Below are 24439 nucleotides of genomic sequence, written 5' to 3'. Positions count from 1 at the left end.
CTGGCAACACAAAATGCAATGTAGCTAAAGCAATATAAAGTATACAGTGCATGCTTAATAGTTTACCTAGAGGAATGTAAGGACACTACATGCTGAAGGAACGACTGAAGAAACAAGAGACACTGAGACAGACCCATCTGCCTACACCCAACAGGAAAAGCCTCAGTCTTCACAGTACTCAGGCCTAGGCACACACTAACAGGCTCAGCAACAACTCCTCATTGTCTTCTGTCTCCTTCAAGCAACAATATTAGAGAAGCCTTATGAAATAATGTTCTAAAGAGGCTGGAGAATATCAGTTTGTGGAAAACGTCTGTTATCTGCTGTCAATATTCACAAGAGAACGGAAAGTTACAGACTGCAAGGAGATGCTGGGAATACACTGTGCCACTTCAACAATTGCTTGTTTTGAAAGCCAAGTGCGTGTTTCACTGTGGCTGCAAGGTTCTTCTCTTGCTAATTACAACAATACTCATATGGATATAACCTTTCTATATGTATGTTTATCAGTCATTATTGCATAAATGTGAAAAAATAAATAACAGAATAATCAGCCCTGCAAATTCCAAATGGATGACAATATGCTAATATTAGAATAATACCATATTTTTATCACATTATATAAAATGTAATATATATTTAGAGAAAATTAATCCTTGGCTCCCAAAACAAAAAAGACACTAGAAGTTAAAAGGTGTATCAATAGCATCTCTGATCTAGTAGATTATTACATATTTTATATAACATTCCAGAGCAAGGTGGAAGAAAAAGATAACAATCACTTATTTCTTGAATTCCCAGTAACGTGTGCTACCCACAGTTATTGTAAACCCAGTCTGAATTTCATCACCTTTTTCTTTTACAAGCCTTCAGACTCAGACACACATTCATCTAGCAGCAACAATGTGAGCTATTACTGCCCCGCAGTTGCTTGTTCACTGACCTCACAACATATTGCCAAAGAAGTACTTGTGTGAACAAAATAGAAAGTTGAGCAGCCAAAATAAATTCTAAAAATGATAAAGTTTTATGTTAATAACAAGTTGAAGTATTATATCATTGATAAAGTGTCATCTAACCTGAATAAGGATTTACTTTTTCCCCTGTATCTTAGGCACAGAAGCCTGAAGTCCCTGTATTTAACTGAATTTGAACTTCTTCACCTGAGTGATTTTCTTAAAAATACAAGACATTCAGAATTGTTATATTTTACATTCTATCTGTACACAATTGTACTTTAAAGACTGAAACAAACACATAGCCACAAGATGCATGTCAGGCTACATTTAGGACATCATCTGGGAAAAAAATATTTTTGATAAAAATAATAAAAAAAAAAAATAGCTTCCATTTATCAAGAGAACCTACAAGTAAACACACATCTGTTTTGCAGAATTCCATTGTTCCCTTCTACATGTTGTACAAATACCAATAAACTTACCAACCAGAGAAAATATCCCAAGATTGTGCAGAGTCATCAGAGATTCCATCCAGGAGAAAGGACAGCAGTTTAAAAATCAAATAACTACATTCACTACATTGTGAAGTAAATACAACACAATCTGACAGAATACACAAATGTATATTATTGGCCAGTAAAAAGGAATAAAATAAATTAACCATGCCACACAATTAATGAGCATCTTGACTGTCATTAACTAATATGCCACAGTCAAACCAAAAAGTGGGATGAAAGTCTGCATCTCTACCTCGTGGGCACCACTGGCAAAGAGTTGTGTCAAATATTTTCGGTACTTGGAAAAGTTTAATTTTACAGGAACTAATGACAGTGCAGAAAGTTAAACATATTTGATTTCACACAAACCAGGCCTTCACAGTTCTGGCTATCTTTTCTTCAAAAAAAAATCCAGTAAGTGCTTCAATTTGGCATCTGCACACAACCAATGTATTTGAGTATTACCACTTAGAATTCACATTGCTGTAAGGGATACAGGACCACTTATTATGCTGCTCTCTTAAGAAAGCAATATTTCTTAAATTATAGCTAAAATTCTTCTTTGGTTAGGAAACTACATTTTTTTTTTTTTATTTCCGAGTAGCATTCTTACCTCTTCTTCCTTCGAACACATCATTGATTTCTCTTAACAACATTGACATATCACTCAGTTGAGACTCCCAGGCCTCACAGAACACCTCAAGATTCTCTTTTGCAATCTTGCTAGATGGATGCAATGCTAGTGTTTCTGCTGCAGAAATTATCTATATAGAGAATAAAATATTTGTCAGTGGAAGACATCTTGATAAATAGCATTGCACACGAATTAACAAATGCATTCATAGGAAAAACACAAATTGTCACTATGAAGTTTCTGTAGCATATTCATTTGACACATGCAAGTTCAACGACCTTCCTTGTGAATGCTTTTAGCTAACATCCAACACTGAATTGCAACTCTTCTATAGAGTTACATCAAAGAGTTCAACACGATGTCTCCAAAAAGCTCATGCAAGTAATTTTTATTTATGCCCAGTTGAAGTGACCAGATAAAAGCTGAGCATACCTGTGGACCAGTGACTTGGAAGGTATCTTCTGCATGTATGCACGTGATCTCAAGGGGCTCTGTTCCAGAAACATGCCTCAACAAGCGACACATCTAAATATGTTTTATTTTTAAATTTAAAGAGAAAAAGAATGATAAAAGTATTTTTTCATTAGTAATGTCTTCATGATTAATGAAAAAGGCACACATGCATGCCTGCACACATACAATGAAGTTACTAGTAGTCCTTTTCAAAACTTACTGGGTTCCTCACAGCTTGGTGTTTCTCAGGAAGCATTTAAAATCAAGGAAAAACAAAAATCCTGGCTTAAAAGGTATAAAAAAAAAAAATCACCCAAAGAAATAAAAATCTTACATGAAATCATTCCAAAAACAACAATCGCATACATAAATAAGTAAATTAATAAAGCTGAAAGTAATCAGATATCTATAGAACTTGGGGCAAACACAGCAGAGATGATGTCACTATAATCAGCTTACTCAGCAAACATCAACCATGCGGAAAATGTAGGCTTTCATCATCCAGAGAACTCAGTTATCTTTGTATGACCTTATTTTTCTCAAACACAGGGAAGAAAGTAGAAGACTGTATGGGTAGTAAAAGGTAGTCACTTTCTTTTTTTGGTACTAAGTTTAAGAGTGAACTTGGGGCTAAGAATGAACAAAGAATTTCAGATCACAAACAGAATTTAAGATAGAAATAGTATATATTAAACTACTTTGACTGTTATTGGAAATGCTCTAAGATGCACGTATAATCACAGTTACACCTGGAAACAAAACAGGGTCTCACTAAAAGAACACCAATGAATCACTAATACCAACTAGAAACAGGAGGACTGTATGGGAACTGCTGAGTCACAGCCTGAACCTCTGATTGATCACCTGAGGCGAGCCATGAGTCAGCCAGAGGAGCACAGATGAAGGCAATTCTCCTGTGCTGCTGGAAGGGGTGGAGCCTGGCTCCTATTTAAGAGCTGGCTACCAGGGAGAAGGATCTTGTCTGGAGATCCCTTCTTCTAGTGTTTTGTGGTGAGCCCAGCATAAGGGTAAGCCTTCCATTTATTCTCTCTCGTTTGTTTTGTGATTGTAGCATCTTGATATCCACTGATTATACAGGGACACAAACTGAATTAAAAATGAGTTGATTTCTTAGTCTCTGAAGTTCATAAAACTGTCCAGAACTTAAGGATATTATTTCTGTATATTCATATTTCTGGAATAAGTCCTTAGGCACCATTAAAACCCCAGAAATAGTACTAAATATTTCTGGTGCAGAAAACTCAACTCTTCTTTGCTTCATCACTATCTTATCAAGACTTGTTCTCACATCACATGTTTCTTCATGCAACTCAATACACCTGCTTAACCCATACATCAGAAACACAGCAGGCTGAAAAGCAATCCTCATCACCTTGGAGAGGAACAAAAAACACATTAAAAAAAAAAAAAACAACCAAAAACACCTAGGCCTTACTCCCTTATTCATATGTATGAACACTACCATACAAAGCTGTGCATGTATCAATGCCAAGCATCCATGAAAAAAGATTTCCAGTAAGCTTCTGACTGACAAAAACTTAACAAGACCATCAAAACAGTTAAGTTCATTAGATTAAGAAACCTAACCTTAAATTCTCTTCATTCTTAAAATGCGTCCTGGGTTCATCTATTGCTGGATGCTTAATGCTTCAGTAAAAGGCTGTAATCTCTAGTTAGATCTAAACACTACTTTTTTTTCATGAGTATTTCAGCCCTAAATTACGTATGCATACAACACTGAGTCAAACAATGAGTTTAAGTTAGACTCAAGAGGAGAACAGACCGTACTGTGGAAACCATTTGCCACAGTAACACACCTGGTTCAGACCATAGCAAGAACAACACGAAATCCAGCAGTATACTAGGAAAAAAAAAAAATTAAAAACCAAAACAGGCAAAAGCCTTCCTAAAGAACAGATGAAAATAACCCTGCTATTCATTTTCACCTATTAAGATCAAAACAATTGTGAACTCACCTCAACAAGTTGCTCTTTCTGCTCTGATAGCTTGCAAGTATATTCTGCTACAGCTTCCAGATTTCCTTCTGCTCCTGTGATTTTTAATGCTTTGAGAATCATATGATCTGTATGGTATTTCAGCAGATCTGCTGCCAAAGATGTTGCTGCACTGTGGACCTTGAATAGTATTAAAAGAAGGAGAGAGAAACTGAAGAAAGAAAGAAATATAGCCAGTACCAAACCAAACCCCTTTGAAGATACAGCAAAAACGTATACTGCTATACCAGCATACAGACAGCCTGGGGCCTTAATTCTTCAACTATTATTTAAAATACAAAGATAAAATCCACTGCACTCAAAAATAGCCCACCCAAAGGTAAAGAGAAACAAAAGAGCAGCTGGGTAGAATCAGGATGTGTGATTATAACACAGCTGCTTTCTGATGACATTGCAGACGGAAAAAACAGGTGCATGATTTTGTGGAGCACCAAGTTCAGCATAAGTACAACACAATAACCACTCTACTTCTCATAAAGAATGTACATGAATAGAACCAGATGCACAGTATCTGAATTTATAATGCATTAGAAATTATGTTTCCATCAATAAATTGCCAGTGATCCAAAGAGAAGCTTGAAAATAATCTATTGGCTCATTACACAGCTTCAGGAAAGTCAAAAGCACCTGTTCTACAGGAAGCTCAAAGCCAGAACTAGGTTTGAAGAAGTTTCAAAAACATGCTATTAATAAGCAAGGAGAAATTCCTCATGAAACATATCTCTAAATCCATTTGCATGGAACTACTGAAATTGTGTTCTGAAGGACTCTGCTTGATGAGAGCAACCAGCAACAGCTGCTGCTACTTCTAGTGACTAGTCAGTAGATTCACCTGTGTCCTGTAATCAGCTCAATTTTAAAAACATGGGTAAAAACAAACAGAAGCCTGTTTTAAAAATAGGAGAGCTTTCTTGTGACTGCTGAGTCTTGTAGTATTACATTTGTTTTAGTAGACTGAATGGAATGTATAAGAAAAATGGCTGTTCAAGATGATTTTTCAAGCCCTTATAAACATAAAGAGTTTGATAATGTGACCCCGGTGGGCCTCGACTGTGGATGAAAGGGAATGTTTTCTAGAAATGTTTTCTAGAAATTTTAGCAGTTTTTTTCCCTCTGGACTGTCTTTTCTCTTCTTCTAGAAGTATTTCCTATGCAATTCAGAATTAAGAGGTTTCGTTTGTTTGATGCATATTTCATATGTTTAGCTTCTGAAAGGAAAGTAGTTCCAAAGAAGAGATAACTGCAAATTGTAATGTTAAGGTAGGAGCAGGCAATTCTCATTTACATATAGAATACAATAGTGATTACCTTTTCATTACAGATTCTTTTCATCTCTATCTAAAACAGAAATGTACTCAATTCTGTCTCAGAATATCAAGCAGAAAAACATAATCTTGGGGAAGGAAGGTACCTCTTGTTTCTTCCATAAAGTGACAAGAGATGGAAAAATAATACTTTTAACATGGTTGTCTGTTCTCAGCTATTTAGCCTATTAAAACGTTTTAATTAGTATCACTAAACATTTGATTTCACAGAGAGCTTGTTTGTTGATACAGTGCAGCAGCAGAAGTCAAGGACTAACAGGACAGTCTTCAAGCACACTCAAAAACACGGCTATGTGGAGATCAGCTACAATTTCTACGAGGAACAAAGAAAATGACAACAATCTAGATTTGCTTCTATTGATAGCATAAATCCTGTATGTCTTAAAAAGCTTTTACTAAGGAAGCTTTTATTCTCCATGTGTCACAAAAGCAAGGTATACAACACGGCTTGGGGTTGTTTAGAAATGCAAACCCACTCAGTTTGTTCCACAAATTCTAGAACAGCTTACTACACTTTCACCTCACTTTCAATATGGGACTAAATTGTAGGGCATAGATAACCCACTGTTTTGTACTCCACCTCTGTTAGCTGCTTTACAGGAGATAATTTTCTTTTATTGATACCTGACAAAACTATTTAACTGTAATAAGTATGTAGTCTTCGCATGACATTCATAAATAGAAATCTGTGGGCAGGACATTGTGGCAAGATTTACATTTAAAGAGCTAAAAAAATATATATATAAATAAATAAAAGCAAGGATATTAGCAGTTTCTCTTACATACTATTTGCCAGACCCTTTAGCTTTATGGTCTCTGTAATTATGTAGCCACATACTATTTTCACTGAGAACCCTTCCTTCTCATTTGCTACATAGGAATGCCATTACCCCAAATGGATTAAAGCAGCTGAATGTCACTCTGGAAAAGCTCTGCTACTGACTTCCTGCATAATGGTGACCAAAGTAAAAAGCTGTTAATAAAGGAGCACAAGTATATTCCATTTTCCACGAGCTCAACAGGTAGCATGACAGGTAAGAAAACCAGCAGAAATTGGTTTGTTAGCCAAATATTTCCAGTCAGAACAGCTCAGATCTCAGTCTTAGCAAGTACACCATACCTCTCTTTTGTACTGCCTCATAGCTTACTATAGAAACCTGCACCGCCTTAGTGTTCACTTTGCTATCTGTTTAAGGGAATAATAATGGGGAGGACTTCAAGAGGTATCTGAATGCTTTACAAATGTTTTAGAAGCTGCCAGAAATCAGTAATTCTGTATTTGGCTCAAATCTGTGGAACAGACAAGGCACCAGTGCTCTCTATTAAGGGAGAGAAGAGGGAGAAGGTAGGATCCAGATTAATAAACACAGTCAATCTCATGTGTCAAACAAGGCAGCTATCCCATACTGCATGTCATGATTTGTGACATCTAGCATGTTTGCATTCAGGAAAAGAGTGATTACAACAAACTGCCAACAGTCCAGAAAAATACCTGAGTATAATGCACAGCCACAACACATTTTTGCTATGCAAATACACACATAGAAATGAACAGCTAAGGTAAGTTTCAGCACATCCTAACAAGAAAAGGTATTTAAAACAGGGATGTGTGCTTCCTCAAGTAAAATTTGGTTACTACATTTAAAATAATGATGGTACTTCCAAATGTATTTTTATTTGATTGCTGTCAGCACTGGTAAAGAGCCTGGGTATCCCATAGATTTCTAATTAGTTACAAGAAAGAAGAAAGGATATGATTGCTTACCAGCTCTCTGATGAAACTGTGATTCAGCTGCTCTAACCTCTTTAGGTCTAGGATCCTATTTTACAATTTCATATATGAAAAGTACAAAATGCAAGGTTTCCTTCAGTTTATGTTTGTTTGAACTGCACTTACCTCTCTTTTAAGCTCATTCATACACTGGCATGTTTTTAAAATGGAGACTTCCAAGTCTTCCATGAGATCCTTTGTCTTCTGGTTTTGCTAGAAGTCAAAGAAAACAACCAAACAAAACATTACACAAAAATACAGCAGATCCCACCATGACACATTACTTAATTGCTTTAGAAGACAGCACTGTATTTCTAAGAGTAATATTTCCATTTGTATATCCTGTGTAGATTTTGCTTGAAGAATTCCTTGATGGAATCTAAAACTGATACCAATGACAGCTAATTGACTGTTTGGGATCAACAGGGATTTATTTCTGAGTCATACTGGCACCTTCAGAAAGGTTTCTTTATGATTAAGGACTTACACTTTCTGTCTAAACATCTGAAAGTAGAGTAACAGTTTAAAGGCGGTTTTTTTTTTCCTATTTAATGTCAACAACACCCTTTTCAAATAAAGTGGTACCTAAAAAGTTATATTGGATGTTTTACATTGAATTACAAAGAGGTATCTTCCCTGTAAGACTTCAGATCTTTGCCTAATTTAAACAAATACATTATCTTCACTTTGTTGAATTAGCTTCTAGATGGAGTTCCAAATTTGGGAAAGAAAAAAACAACCAACAAAACAAACTGAACACTATCTATGGAATAACCCAAATGTCAAAGGCATACAATAGGAAAAACTGTTCCATAGAAGTAGGTATGCACCCATCTCCAAAACCTAGTGAAAATAATTATCCTAGGTGGGACCATTAAGAAGCCCACAGCTGCAAAGATATGAGCAACTCAAGTATAAACTACATAGTAGCATAAACACAAAGTGTTTATCTACAGATAAAGACAAGCATGCTTTCATTTTTTTTAAAGCAAAAAACCCACCAAACCAATATTAGCATTTCCTCAGGTATTCTTTAAGTACAGACTGCCATAATATCACATTTTAACATTCAATACTCACTGCCCTGTCTTTTCTTATTCTTTTACCAATTTATTTAATATGCACACTATAACTCCTTTTGTGTGTAATTATTTTCCTTTTCAGTAAACACAACTGAAAAACAATTTTCTAGTCCAAATAAGCCCACAGGAAAATGTAAAAAAGGACACTACTCTATACTGCCTTTGAATTTTATGAGCTTGAATATTTGCAGCACGGATTTCAGAAATATTTATAACTCAATCAATAGCATTAGATTTTCTGGTGTGTTCCAGCTACTTTGCACTGACACAGAGGAATACAAACTAGCAGGTCAATGATGCTAGCTAGCCTATGATTTAAAGATGATTAATGTTTCAGGACACTTCTGTTTTAAAATACACTCTTCAATGAAGATTCAGTTACTCTGCCTGCTGAAAGGAAGTATAATGGGTGAAAAGGGAGATAATCATGCAACCTAAGAGCTCTACATATCTCTCAATTCATGCATTCCAAGGTATTTTGATTATCAACAATCCCACTTGAATTACATTAAGCTCCTCAGAAAATATTCACCCTCCGACGAAGCTCTAAACAGCAGAGCCACTTCAGCGAGCAAGTAATGTTTCAACTGCTCCCTTCAGCCATAGCTAAGCTGCATTATTTATTAGTGTAAATATATAACACACAAGCCCATGTGTGCACACTCAAGCATTTTCACAGCTCATATACATGCATATTTTTGTACTAGGCTCTCATTTCCATCATCTGAAATGCAGCATGTAAAATCTCTAGAGGTGATGAGTTTCTCCAGTAATACAGCTTAGAACTACTCAACCGAAGCAGAGTTTTAGCTTCTTATAGTTACTGTATCTATGCAATAAACATTCTAGATGCGTCTGTATATCAGTCAGATTAATATTCTCTTCAAACTGTTCCACTAGATTAAGAACAACTGATGGATGCATCTAATTCAAAGAGGAGAAAAGGAAGAAAAATGCTTTCTCAGAAAATAGATTCAGTTTTAATGTAGCTTATACACATCTGTCATTATTTTAGACTGTTGACATTTCGTGCTATGTTTTTCCTCGGGAACAAGACTGAAAGCAAGTCAGTAGCAGGAACAGAAAAGGCATTTTCCTTTGCTGCCCCTTTCCTCCCCCTTTACCATGTGTTTTATATTATCTTCAAGGAACAAGGTAAGACAAACGACAGAGACAGATTTAATGTGCTTCTTCACGAAAAAGGAAAATTGCTGTCACTGAAACTTTTAGAAAAAGCTGGACAAAAATTCCCAGTAAGTCTCTTCTCACTTGTCTTCCCTCCTCTCTAGAAGGCAAAAAAGTAGTTTTATAATATTTCACTTTTCAATAGTTTAAATGTTTTCAGTATTCTGTAGAAAACAAGAAATACAAGCTGTGATTACTGCCATGGGATCAAGACAACTGAAGTCTCTGAAGGAACACATCAAAAGGCCTTGCCATTCAAGACTGTTTTGACACTTCTATTAATCTCATTTCTACTTACAGCTTCATGAAAACCAGTCCACCTTCAATAACATAACTGAGGTGTCAATGAATGACTGAAGTGATATCGCTGGGGCAAGGTGAAAACAGTACTGAAGCTAAAAAAGCACAGTTACAAACTCTGGCTTCCTTCATCAGCTAACTTACTCTGAGGAATACACACAATTCTCTCTTCCTAGACCAAAGGATATTTGGCCTTAAAAACTTCTTTCCAAAGTAGAGGTGAAAAGATTTACTTTGCTAAAAAACTCTTACAGCTTGCATCCACACTGAAACCAGCTGCTCTAGTTCCATTTTAGCCTGCTTAGACAGCTCCAAAATGTGTTCTCTGTGCTCATGACTGGTATAGGCAGAATCTGTGAAGTCCTCCGTATGTTCCAGGATAACCTCCAGCATTGTTGAAAGATTCTCTTTTGAGAGAAAATAAAGATTCTCACGAAGACCCTCCACCTTATTCTGAAAAAGAAACACATCAATTCCTTGAGAATTTTTTTAGTTTTACTGTTGTAAAGCAGCAGGTAGGTGCATCATTTTACATTTCATTTTTCTCTTCTGTGTTTTTTAGTATTCATGTATTTTCAAAGTAATCCAATATTTTTCTTGTATCAGACCTCTGGTGTAGGATGTGGGTTTCTTTAAACAAAATTACTGTAAATTTATCAGAACTATCAGCATTGTTTTCCTGCAGTCAATAAGAAGCTTTTCAGTTAAGTAAGTTTCAGAAAATAGCTGTGTATTCAGATTTTGATTGATCTTTACAAGCTTTTCCACAGCCATATGATCAGTTTTGAGGGTGTTTTTTAAATATTTACATTTGATATATTGAGAATGGAGGGAGAGAAATCAAGTGTTACTCCAATTCCAAGAAATAAGACATGGTTGTTAATGCATTGAGCAACAAGATACAATTTTAATTCATAATATTTTCTTTGAATGCCAGTTTGCTCTTTTAAATTTCTGCATGAGTGTTTGTATGTGTTTTAAAATTGCTAGTCTTATGAAGTAAGAATTCTTCATCATCAATTTTAAACAAGTTTGATATCCTGGTGCTTAAGTTTATTCAACATTAAAGGCATTACTTCCTCACAAAAAAAAGCAGGAGGAAATGTGAAATATCAGAAGGCATATCTTGACAATAGCAATGAAATTATCACCACCTTCTGCTGGATTCTCTTACATTCTGAGACATTTATTCAAGTTACATCTGAAAAGATGCCACTCTACCATTTAGAATTAATAATAATAATTTTTTTAAAAAGATTGGATTCTAGTTGGGGGTAATTTGTTAAGCTGTAGAAAACAATACTCTTTCCATTCTCACCTTGAATTCTCTGATTCCAGTATATATACTGATAGGAGCCACTTCATTTTCTCCATTTGGTCTAGAGTCAGTTACAATTTCTATTACCTGTTCCAAAGCCAGTCTCATTCGATGAAAAACACCATCTTTGTTTATACGAGCAGATTCACAGTCTGGATGCCTAAGACAAGTCTTCAAAAGAAAGCAAATTAAGTAGTAAGAAGGAGACAAATGCAGGAGTGAAATGAATGCTTCCTGCTGAAGCAAGTCTGAAGAATGTGTTAGAACACAAAACATTCTTTCTGTTAAACTGCTGTTAAGTAGAACTCATAGAATTATTCAGAATGTAAAGATGTTCCTCTACTCATTTTATAACCTTCTACCTTTGAGTATGAAGTTTAAAGTGAGGTTGAGAAAGGACAGCTATCCTGCCAGTTGCCATACCCTGATTTATCTAAGTTGTGTAGAAGTGTGAATTATCACTGACCTTTGAAGCAGTTAATAGCATCATTGTGCACTTCTCAAGAACAGCCCTAGATGCTGCCATTCTGGCCTTTTTCTTCTCATCCTTCAAATCCTAAACAGCAAAAGAAAAATGATTTGAATACTGCAGTAACTAAAACATTTACTGCTTATGAGACTGGGAAAAAAAAAGACTGTCTTGCAGATGGATGGGTTGTAAGAAAGCTTCTTTATGATGTCTGACAGATGCTATTTTAAGCCTGGCTCATGATCTAGAACTTGCTTTTCAGAAATACTTTAATTTATGTATTTATTCTTGGCACTACTCAGTTCAGATTTCAAAGAAGGAAGATGTCAGAGATACAGCATGTGCTAATTGGGTCACTAATTTCTGTATCCTTATCATATAGCATTATTTATAGAGCAGGAAAGGAAGCAAAAAGCACAACCAAAAAACAAAACCTATGATTAAAAATAGCGTCTGAAATGGTGGGGAGTCGAAGGCAGAGAAAGAGAACACCGACCTTTCATTGCACTGCAGGGAAGGAAATAGAAAATTAATATTTTATATATTGTTATATTTACCATATACCAACAATAAAGAAGATGTTCATATGCTTAAAAAGCCATTCCTCTGTAGAAAGCATTGAATGCAGGAATTTTCCAGGGACTCTACAGGGTGAGGGATATAGTGCAAAACCAAATTTTACCTCCAGAGAAAGTCAGCAAAAGAGAAGAACTTGGAGTCCAAAGTGAGACTGGGGTGGGAGGGAGGTAGAGAGGACAAAATTTTAGACCCTCAGTGTGTAACACGAGGAAGGACTTAGCTTAGGATCTTTCCAACACTAGTAAAGATAGCAGAATGCTTTAAGAGTGTTATGAAACGAGTAACCAAATGGTACTTCCACTGAAACCAGGTCTAGTTCTCCTCTGCCAGTTACCCATGTCTCATATTTCTTACTATAAATGGACACAGCTTTTTCTCAGATCTAGTAACTTCTTTGCATCTTATTGCTATTAGGAAGTATAAGCTCCTAATTATACAAGTTTAGAAAATTTAACTCCTAGAAAACAGTGCACTAATTTTCTGTTTATATGTCCATTTCGATCAAAACAATGACATGTATTGTGTATCCAGACTTATTACTCATCTCAAAATATGGAAGGTAGAATGAAAACAATTATTATTAGCTGAAAAAGGAACAGTTTACAGGATGGAATTAATACCACATTAAAAAACAGATAAACATACACACAAATAACCAGATAAATCATTCTGACATTTTTCAAAAAGTCTGCTAATGACAGAAAATCTTGAAGCCTGAGGTGGCCAAGTTTTAAACAGCAGCTCATTTCAGAAATTTATGCACTGCATTTGGATAAATCCAATCACACTCAAGAGTTTCCAACGCGCTTATATTAAAGAAAAATACCTTGAGGGAGGTTTCCTCCCAATAAAATCACCCAGCAGCCTACACACAGTGTAGAACACTAACCATAACCCTGACAGAATTTTTAAGAATATTAGTGAAGTACTCTTTCCAAAAGAATCAAGTAGACAAGGAAAAGGGAGAGTGAAAGCCCAAATAATACTGAAAACCAAAAATAGTTGAATAGAGCATCGTTTACTAGCAATACAGTTTTCTCTTTTGGAGAAACAACTGCTATGCATATTTGAGAAGAAAAAAAAAAGTGGTTCATTTCCAAGCAGGATATCCTTTAGAAGCACATAGCTTTTCCAGTCTTGATTATTTGACACTGAGCAAGTTCTTCACAGACTCAGGACACACAGACAGTGAAAAGAAGTGTTATATGTTTTTAGTAAAATACCCCAATGTCCTATTTATCTCAGGGATGCTGTGTCAAGTCATAAAAAGCCAATTCTATATGCATGATGCTGGGCAATCTTTTTACACAAACTGAATTCTGAATTTTGCTGAATATTAAGGATGCAATCAGACTCTGGTCCAGTTCTGAATGGGGGATTTGATTGCCCAGGGGAAGCAACCAGAGCTCAGAGCAAAGGTCTTAAGCCTCAGCAGATCTTTTATTTACAGGGAAAGTATCATTCAACAGAGAGGTCCTTTTCCCTATGAAGTGAACAACAAAGATGAGAACAGTCTCTTTGTAATGAGGAAAAAAGTTTTGAACAAAATCTAATGAAAATGTTTCAGAATAATGAAAAAATTTAAGCAGATGCTTTATTGGGATGTAGAGATTCCAAGTTTTGAGTTTTCTGAAGCCACTGCTCTGTTTTCAAAGTGTTTCACTATGTGCAAACATCAAATGTTTCCGTCAAGAAGTAACAGACAAATTCCCTACCAGAGCAAAAAGCCAGAAAAGCTAAAGCCAAACAAATGAAGTTAAAGCATGACTCAGATAATACACACAAAGGACTCTGCAAGATGTACAAGGGAAAATAATCCAACTGAGTTTTAAAACAGAAGGATGCACTTTGTGTGGAACAATAAAAAGAAATGTGTGTTTCAGAGACAGAACACCACTATTTTTTGCTTTATAATAGTTAATGATCACAGAAGAATAAAAATCTTCAATAAATCAGGTGAAAAGTGACACTTAAAGCATCTCTCGTAGCCTTTTATTAACACTTACATTTTGCCTGTCTCCAGTTAAATGGGCAAATTCGACCATTTCATTTCCAAACTGGCTGAATATTTGCACAAACTCCTGGAAACTACTGACTTTTTCTAGCTGTTCCATAGTTGCAAGAACCTGAAAGATAAGGGAAAAAACTGCAGATCATCAAGATACCAAACAGAAACCATTATTACTAATTTAGGAATATTATTATTTGTGAACACTTCTAAACAATGTCATACAAAATGAATGGATTTCATTGCAATTTAAGTACTAATAAACCAAAAGCTGGAAATCGAACTTTAAATTATTAATCATGCTTCAATCAAAATGCGTTACACACATTTGAACACTCAAACACACTTTCTTCACTCTTCCCAATATCAAGAGCAACAGGATTCAGTTTCCATATTTAGAAAAATATTCCTGCCTATTACTTTTATAAACATAAGTACTTTAAAATTATATGCTGATAATACTCTATATTATAATTCTCAACTTTAAAGTGCGATTTCAGATGCATTGTTTTCAAAGTCTAAAGCCATGCTTGCACAGTCCAACAAGTGTTTTATGATTGGCAACGTGCACAAAAAATGCATTCACAAAAGAAAATTTAAAAAATATAGAGATGAATTAATATAGCTTTATGTTTCCCCTAACAGCTGAATTTAAAATAGTAGCAATTTTTTATTATTTCTATATAAAGCAAAGTACTAAAGTTGTAATAAGCTCTTACTGAAGGTATGTAGGAACATGTGAAATCAGTATTTTTGTAAAAGTTCAGCAAAAACTATCACATAGGCTATAAATTATTGAAGCTATCTTGCTGAAGGCACTACAGTATGGTTTACAACAGACATTAACATTGGAGCAATTCAGGTTAGATGTATAGTATAGAATCCCACAGTGATCTTTCAAATCCAACTGACTTCAGAAGGAAAGACAGTTAAAGTAGTTCTTTGTTGTGTCTCAGTCTGAAGATAAGAGCCCATGGAAGCTTAATGAACTGTACTTAAAAGGGAGAAACTTCAACTCAGTTTTTCATTTCTACGGCAAAAGAATTTTCCACTCAAGTAAAAAGCAGCCTCCTCTCTGACAAATTTCCCTTTCCCTACAACCCACAATCTACAGCAAGTGTTCCATGCAATACTAGACTGCATTATCTGAGAATGCTACATTATGCAGCCAGTTCCACAAACACTGCAGAAACAAGAACCTCCATTATTCAGACGTTGAATCTCTGTGAGCAAGGATGCAAAGAACTTAGAAGGAAGCCACACAACAATGAAGATATGAAAATGGCTGTATAAAAGCAGAAAAGTGAACGGGGGAAAGGAAAAAATAAACAAGTTAGGTTCCAACATTCTTATCCAAAAATGAATAAAAATATGTAGGTCAATCCAAGAGTAATGCTTCCTATTTATTTCCATGAAAATGACAACAGATACAAAGAACACAATAACACTATTTGATAGAACAAACTCTCAGCTACAAAACAATTTTTCAACCTAGCCACCACTACTGGATATGCATTTGCAACAGCAATGAACAAGAACCTGCGTGCTCTCTATGCACATAAAACACTGCACCAGCAAAGGTGACCCACTGAAATGCTGTTGCTGAAATGCACCACTCCCTGCCTCACTGTGCTCCCATCCACTGTTTGGTCTCCATAAATGTTCAGCAAGTGCCAATGAATGTCAATGGGAGCCATTTTTTCTGCATGGAGGAATTCAGTGACACACCTTTGCTTCATACACGCCTCCATGTCAGACACCATTCTGTCAGAGTGCCTCTTTGCAAAACGTAGCAATGTTGGTGGGAATGTTCAACCTCTACTGCCATACCACCAACATGCACCTCTGACATCATAGGCCAATGTAATAAAATTGGAGGCATTGCTTTCCGAGCAACTCTCACATGGGAGTAAATATATCTAATCCTTCTTGGTTTAAGCAATTACAGTATTCCATGAGTATGGCCTTGGATGCAAGAAACTTCTGTTTCAGTTACCCTAGAGCAAATGTTTCTGTCATGACAAATCTTGTCAAATTAAAATTTCAGTGAAAGCACACATTCCCATTACTGCTAACAATTGTAGACATTCCAGGCAGAAGTCACATTCTAAGGAACTACACACAGAAATAGTGTAGATAGCCCTAAATTATCTAAAGCTTATTCAAGAAGATCTTAAAATTCAAAATATCCATTATGTCTCCAATTTTTTTTTCATTATTATTTTAAGATTTCTTCACCATGAAACACACAGATACTAAATGAAATGCAAGGAGTGGTGCTCCTTGGGAGTTGGCATTGGAACACCATTATTTAATGTCTTTGTTAACAACATGGACAATGACACTGAGCAAATTTGTGGACAACATAGAAGCTCTGTGGTATAGTCAATACACTGGAGGACCTTGACAAGGCTTGAGAAGTGGCCCATCTGAATATCATCAAGCTGAACGAGGCCAAGCGCAAGGTGCTGCAGCTGGGTCAGGGCAATCTCAAACACAAATACAAGCTGTGCAGAGATGGAGAACAGCTCTGGAAAAGACCTGGGGGTCTTTGTTGATGACAAGCAAATCATGAGCTGGCAGTGTGCACTTACAGCCCAGACAGCAGAGTGCCTCCTGGGTGGCTTCTAAAGAAATGTGGCCAGCAGGTCAAAGGGGGTGATTGTCCCTCTCTGCTCCACTCTGATGAGGCCTAACATGGAGTACTGTTTTCAGCTCTGGACCCACAGCATAAGAACAGGGAGCTGTTGGAGTGAATCCAGCGGAGGACCACCAAGATGATCAGAAAGTTGGAGCACCTCCTGTGAAGAAAAGTAGAGGGAGCTGGGCTTGTTTAGCCTGGAGAAGAGAAGGCTCCACAGAGATCTCATTGCGACCTTCTACTGCTTAAAAAGGGGCTACAGGAAAGCTGGAGGGGAACTTTTTCCAAGGGCTTATATTGATAGGTAATGACTTAAAGATTTGATTAGATATAAGGAAGCAATTCTTCACTATGAGAGTGGAGAGGCACTGAGACAGGTTGCCCAGAGAAATTGTGGATGCCCCACCCCTGGAAGTGTTCAAAGCCAGGTTGAATGGAACTTTGGGCAACCTGGTCTAGTGGAAGATATGACAAGTGTATGGAACAAGATGGTCTTTAAAGTCCCTTCCAACCCTATCCATTCAGTCATATGAAAATGTTAATAATTAAATTAGAATTTAGTATTTCACATCTACTGCTGCTCTATGAATGTCACTCTTCAGACTGCAGTCTTACGCTAACATCACTTCAGGGCACTTCCATATTTTTATCTGTTCTGCATAGGATAGCAACACCCCCGCTGTCACTTCATTACTCATTGTTCTGGTGCTTCTGATTTGATTGGTGACAGCAAGTGGAGCAAGATGTAAACTTACTGATGAGGTGACTAATTCTGATAGAGAATGAAATAAATTGTGAAAGGCTGGAAAGATGTGAGCACAGATTTAAGAAATACACACCATCTAAAAACAGAGATGGTGCAGAGGATGCACAGGCAGGAACAGAATCATCAGGATTATTAAGCAGAGATTGCAATTTTGCAGTAGATCACCATTCTAGAAAATCTCAATCAGCAGTCTATGAATCATTTTTCTGTCTTTCAGCATTTTTTTCAACTCCTTTTGATTCACATGAGGAAGATGATTATGACAACTAAAAAGAAACTGTTCATAAACCTTAAGGTGCACAAGTCCATTCGACCTGATGAGATCCATCTGCAAGTTCTAAGGGAAGTGGCAGATGAAGTTGCCAAGCCACCACTCACCACATTTGAAAGGTTATAGCAGTCTGATGAAGTTCCCACTGACTGGAAAAGGGGAAACATAATCTTCATTTTCAAGAAGAGAAAAAAAGAATATTCAGGGAACTACAGGCCAGCCAGTCTCATCAATGTGCCTGGCAAGATCATGGGAGCAAATCCTCCTGAAGGCCCTGGGAAGCACGTGGAAAACAAAGATGAGGCAATTGGTGGTAGCCAATATGGTCAAATAGACTCCAAGATGAAAATGCAGCTGAGATGTTTTTGACCAAAAAGCCAGCATCTGCTCCAGTTGACATAAATGATAACCTTCTTCTGCCTCTATTCTCTACGTCAAATTATACTACACCATCTCTGATTATTCGTAGACGCTGCTTAAGAACCTGTAAGTTTGCAGATGACATCAAGTTGGCAGAAAGTGTCAATCTGCCTGGGGATAGGAAGGCTCTGCAGAGGGAACCACATAGACTGAATTGCTGGGCTGATGCCAATGGGATGAAGTTCAACAAGACCAAATGCTGGGTCCTGCACTTTGGCCACAACAACTCTAGGCAATGCTGCAGTCTTAGGGCAGAGCATCTGGAAGAAGTGTGGAAGAAACAGACCTGGGGGTGCTGTTAGTGATCAGCTAAACACGAGCCAGCAATGTGCCCAGGAAGCCAAGAAGGCCAACAGCATCCTCACATGTATTAAAAATAGTGCAGCCAGCAGGAGCAGGGAAGTGATCACCCCCCTGTACTCAGCTCTGAAGAGGCTGCACCTGTTTTGGACTGTGTTCAGTTTTGGATCCCTCGCTACAAGACAGACATTGAGGTCCTGGAGTATGCTCAGAGAAGAGCAAAGAAGCTGGTGAGGGATCTGAGGGATCTGGAGCACAACTCTGATGAGGAGCAGCTGAGGGAACTGGGATTGTTTAATCAGAAGAGGCACAGAGGAGACGTTGTAGCTCTCTACAACTACCTGAAAGGAGGCTGTGGTGATGTGGGGGTTGGCCTCTTCTCCCATGTAACTAACAATAGGACTAGAGGGAATGGCTTCAAATTGTGCCAGGGAAGGTTCAGGCTAGGTATTAGGAAAAGAGTGGCCAGGCGATGGAATGAGCTGCACAGGGGGGTGGAGAAGACACCAGCCCTGGGGGTGTTCAAGAAACATTTACTACTACTACATGCTTTAGTGGAGTTATATTGTTGGTAGGTGGATGGTTGGACTGGATGATATTGGACGTTTTTCCAACCTTGGTGATTCTATTACTCTATGATCTCTCTATCATAATCTCTTAAAGGAAGACCTGCCCTGCTATCCATCATACCATGACCTGACAATTTTCAGAGCACCCTCTCAAACAGTGTGCCTATATAACAAACCAACATTTGTTTGACTTCCTAGAGAATTACCTTACTGGTTCCATAAACAGACACAGACATTCTCAAACTCTTGTAGTATGTACAGAAAGTAGAATGCAGTAAAACTCAAAGTAAACCACAAAGACTAGGTGACTACAGCAATCACAGTAAGACACACTTGCTTTGGAATCTGACTTGATTTTTTATTTTGTAATACTTCCAAAATCAAAACCTGTTTCTGCACTTATGCTTATTGTATTCATATCACTATCACATTTGGACATTAGTTGGCAGAATGGCTGCAGACAAAGGGCTCAGGGAAGGCAGCAAAAAGAATCAAATGCACCACTCTCTGCAAGAGAAGACCAGGCTGCAAGTAACAACAGGAAATTAATATTGATAAAACTAACACCATTTTGACCAACCACTGGAAGAAGAAAAGGCACTAAGATAGCAAATCAGTACTCGTAAGTCTCAAGCCAGACTGAAGCAATTATTATAGGCAGTGCAGTTTCCAAATCTTGGGCTTGGCTGTCTTGCACCTATAAGACACAAAATAAAGCCTGTCTGAAAGCATACTGGGAAGAAAGATAGAAAGCATGAGAAGTCAAAAGAAGAAAGAAAGGCGCTACTCTGGATAAGGAGTTGAAAATTAATGAGCAAAATAAAATAAAATAAAATAAAATCAAAAAAACAACTCGTCATTCTGAGGGTTACATTTTACAAATGCATTTTTTGATCTTTTTTTTATTTCAGTACATTGGGCACTGTGGCAGAAATATCCTATGGTCAAGACAGTACAGTACATGAAGTAGATTTTATTCAAAGTTTAAGGGCCTTCATGCACTATTTAGATCAGCTACATAGTTTTAAGCTAAGTTTCAAGACACAAGCTAAACTGCACAAAAAACTTTTAATCTGTAAGACTCTGAACTATCACATGCTTTTAACAGCTCTCCTCACAGCCTTTTGTCATAGATAAATTCTGAATGGTATCCTTGTCTTGTTTCGGACAGTAGAAACATCTTCTTTGCCAAGGAGAAGCTTTTATTGGCTTTTTAACTGACAGATAAATAAGCAGTAACACAGCTTTCTCTTCAGCATATTAAATCAACAGAGTAATATAGGTCACGTAAAATGTAAAAAGACATAGAAAATGTTATTCTTCTTAACTCATAGCCATCCTACTTTGGATATTTGGTATTAGGCATACGTAAAATACACATTTTTACCTCTTTATTTTCCACTTTCCCCTAGAGATGCAATGAAAATACCACTTCATCTAGCAATTCTTTTGCATTAACTGCACGTATCAGTTAAACCAAAAAAAGATGTTACACATACCTTGTTTCTAGAAGTTATTATTTGCTTAATAACTACTCTGTCTGCTAACACCAGCACTTTTGTGACTGAAGAAAGTAACAGCCTTGCAGCTTTTACCACGCCTGTTTTGTCCGTAAAGATCGTTATGTGGCTGTCAGATTCGGGATGATCCAAGCTTGCTACATCTGTAAGCTGTGCAATTGTTTCACCTAAAGGGAAAAAAATAAATAATTATCATTTCATACTATTTCATACTACTCTGTGTCATTATTAGTACTTATGAGGCACTCCACAGCAATCCACGATTCCTTTTTACTTTGTTTTGCTTCCTATTGTTGACTGTTGGTGGCACCCTCTCCAAAAAGAAATCTGTATGATTCAGTACTGCCCCATACATCCATCTGTATGTAGCACTGATTGTCTTAGAGTGGTGTACAAATATTTAGGTGGAAGGGGTGGAGGTACAAAGTTTCAAATGAGAAAACACTTGTGGAAAATACTTCTCCAATTTTCATAGAAAAAGTCAAATCAGTATCAACACTTGCAGAGCCATCAGAATAAGGGAATGGTATATAGCAAATAAAGAACTACAAATTCCTCTCTGCTTTCCAAATTTCAGTTAGCATTTCCATAATTTGTTAATTTCATATTTCTGTAAAGATTTCTCTCACAAATCATGATTCTGTGAAGTTTAGAGAGATTTAAAAAAAAAACAAACCAACAAAAAACACCTGTATAATTTACAGGACTGAAACATTACAGTGAGACTACTGTGCTGTATGTTTAAAGAAATGCCAAACAGTACACTGTCAGAGACAGAAGAGAAAAAAGATAATGAAGCACTGATTTTCATTTCATGAGCATCTTTTAGTCAACTATCTTTTAATATAATAAAAGTTAAGGAGGGCCATTTGACAACGTTTATCTTTATTGTAATTAAAAAGTTCATAGATCAATGCAGTCAATGAATCTCCTTGTCTGAGAAAATCACGGGACTCCATCCTGCTAAATCTTCTGGTGTACCCTAAGTAATAGTGCAATAGAGGAAAGGCACAGAGCCTTTCATTACTCCATAGCTGCAGAAGGACAGCCAGGAAACAGTACTCAAGCAAGCTCTAAAATAAGGCATACTTTTTATTAGCATCCAAGACAAGATGATCAAACCACAGCTAACTTGCAAATCATCCTTGAAGACAGAACCCAGGACATTTGATTGAGTCCCCTGGGATTCATCTCCAAAACCACAACTAAGATAGTACTCCTAAGCATTTCAGATATTCACTTCAAAAATCTGACAGTCAGGGATCCCACACGAAGAATTTGAGAGTACATAATGAACCTGAAAATAATTTATAAAAACTCTACACAATGAGAAAAAAAATGACAATCCTTCAAAACATGACTCCATGTTTTGCAGTATTTATGGATAAACTTCTCTCATCTGATAGTCTTAATCCCTTGAGCTCTCAAGTTGTCTGAATATGTATTGGCCTATGGCAAGGAGCTTTCAGGTCAGGATGTAAAAGCAGAAACTAAAAAACACAGATGTAAAGTGCTTTTCACAACTGAGGAAAAAGATGCACAACATAATTGTCTCATTTCTTACTCTAAGTGATTCACCTTCTTGAAAATGAATTACTGAATCATAGGTGAAGCAGAAAGTCATACAAAGAGTAATCAGATAATGTAGAGAGAGCTGCAAAAACTGCTTGTCAAATGCTCTGGGCAGCTCTAAAAACTAGTGACTTCTGACAACAGAATAAAGGATTTCTTCTCTGCCGATGGTTCTGCAGCTACTGGAGTAGTAATGGTGACCCAAGAGTAAGCTATGAGGAAAAAATGTTGTTAGTGTAATATGCTAGGGAACATAGCTAGGCATACATTTGTCATGTAGGGGTGCCATGACTGAGACTGGCAAATTAGGGAAAATTTTTCCCTGATGACAGAAAGAAGCAATTGTCACAGCCGCTTCCATGAAGGGTTAGCAAGAAAAATTTGGGTAGCTATAAGACCAGTTGACCTTATTTCAAGAATAATATTAAAAATCATAATGGAAGGCCTTACCATATGAAGGATAAGAAAGCAATTGGAAAGAGCAAGCAGAGACTGCAAGGGTGAATAGTCACTTACCAACCCAAATACTATAAATACTATAATGACGACACCCTCTCTAGATGTGAAAGTAATGGATGTTGTGTATATTGGCTCTATCAAGGTTCTTAATGTGACCTCTCATAGTGTTCTTATCACTAGTCATGAGATATGGACTAGATAAGTGAACAGTTAGGTGGATAGAAAACAGTCCTGACCATGAAGCTCAGTGGTAGTAATCAGTGACATAGGATTTCCCTGGCAGCTGGATACCAGTGGCATCCCTCAGGGACTGACATAAAGGATCAGAAAGATTCCCTGGACAATCATGTTCAGCAAGTGTGTGAGCAATACCAAATCATGTGAGTGTCTGATATGCTGGAGGACAGGGATGAGAGAGAAAGAAGGACTGGCTGGACAAGCAATCTGACAGGAAACTCATGAAATGTATTTGCATGCCTGCAAAGGCATATAACTTTGTCCTGTATTTGGGTCGGTACAACACTATACAACAGTACAGACTGTGGTCAGCAGCCTAGAAAGAATCTTATAAGGAAGAACCTGGGGGTCCTGGTAGATGATGGGTTGGGGATGGCAAAGAAGCCTAACTGCTTGCCAGGCTGTCAACAAGAGAGTAACCAGCAGGCTGTAGAATTGACTCAGCCCTTCTGCTTGGTACCTGTGGGACGGTATATGGGTATCATGCCCTGTTCAGGCCTCTTAGCCAAGAAAAACATTAACATAGTGGAGCATGTGACAGGAGAGGCTGAATGAAGTGAATTTGTTCACTCTCAAAGAGCTCAAGGATGTATACTACTATCCAATGGGCAGGAATAGAAAAGATGGGGACAGACTGTTCCTAGAGGTGCATGGTGATAGGACAAGAAACGATGGATGAGATATAAGAAAACGTTTTTTCAAATACATGGGTGGCCAAACACTTAACAGTATACGAGAGAAAATGCAGTGTCTCCATTCTTGAAAACAAATGCAGTTTCCAAAATGTTATTTTGTGATTCTTTGTATCCATCTCAAAACATTGCTTTTCGGCATGTTTAATTTATTCCTTGTCTGTACTAAAAGACAAGACAAAAATAGGAGAGAGCTATCACTTCCATTTTACTCCACATCTTCCTTGAGGGTTATGTAGTCAACTGGCAGTGAGCACTGAAAATGTTATGACACTAACTCATTCTTGACATGTGTTTTTTCTTCTAATTTAACGAGTCTCTCCTTAGCTTTGGGGAAAAAATACCACAGATGGACATCTAAAAACATGATTCTTTG

The 24439-nt window shown here is 37.0% G+C and overlaps 1 protein-coding gene across 1 annotated transcript in view; it reads right to left on the bottom strand.

Moving 5' to 3' along the window:
* The window catches only part of CTNNAL1 (catenin alpha like 1), a 58790-nt gene that overhangs the window by 13656 nt on the left and 20695 nt on the right, over nt 1-24439 (bottom strand). Inside the window, exons 3-11 of the mRNA XM_052704316.1 lie at nt 21083-21270; nt 14615-14734; nt 12027-12116; nt 11561-11731; nt 10495-10695; nt 7802-7888; nt 4541-4699; nt 2523-2615; nt 2070-2220 (exon numbers count right to left, since the gene is read on the bottom strand). Of these exons, the coding sequence (XP_052560276.1) occupies nt 2070-2220; nt 2523-2615; nt 4541-4699; nt 7802-7888; nt 10495-10695; nt 11561-11731; nt 12027-12116; nt 14615-14734; nt 21083-21270 (1260 nt within the window). The remainder of the gene's footprint in view (nt 1-2069; nt 2221-2522; nt 2616-4540; nt 4700-7801; nt 7889-10494; nt 10696-11560; nt 11732-12026; nt 12117-14614; nt 14735-21082; nt 21271-24439) is intronic.

Source organism: Tympanuchus pallidicinctus, unplaced genomic scaffold (assembly GCF_026119805.1).
Source record: "Tympanuchus pallidicinctus isolate F22 unplaced genomic scaffold, pur_lepc_1.0 scaffold5, whole genome shotgun sequence".
Lineage (NCBI taxonomy): Eukaryota > Metazoa > Chordata > Aves > Galliformes > Phasianidae > Tympanuchus > Tympanuchus pallidicinctus.
Note: the sequence above shows the minus strand (reverse complement) of the source record. Positions and strands in the feature narration are given on the sequence as shown.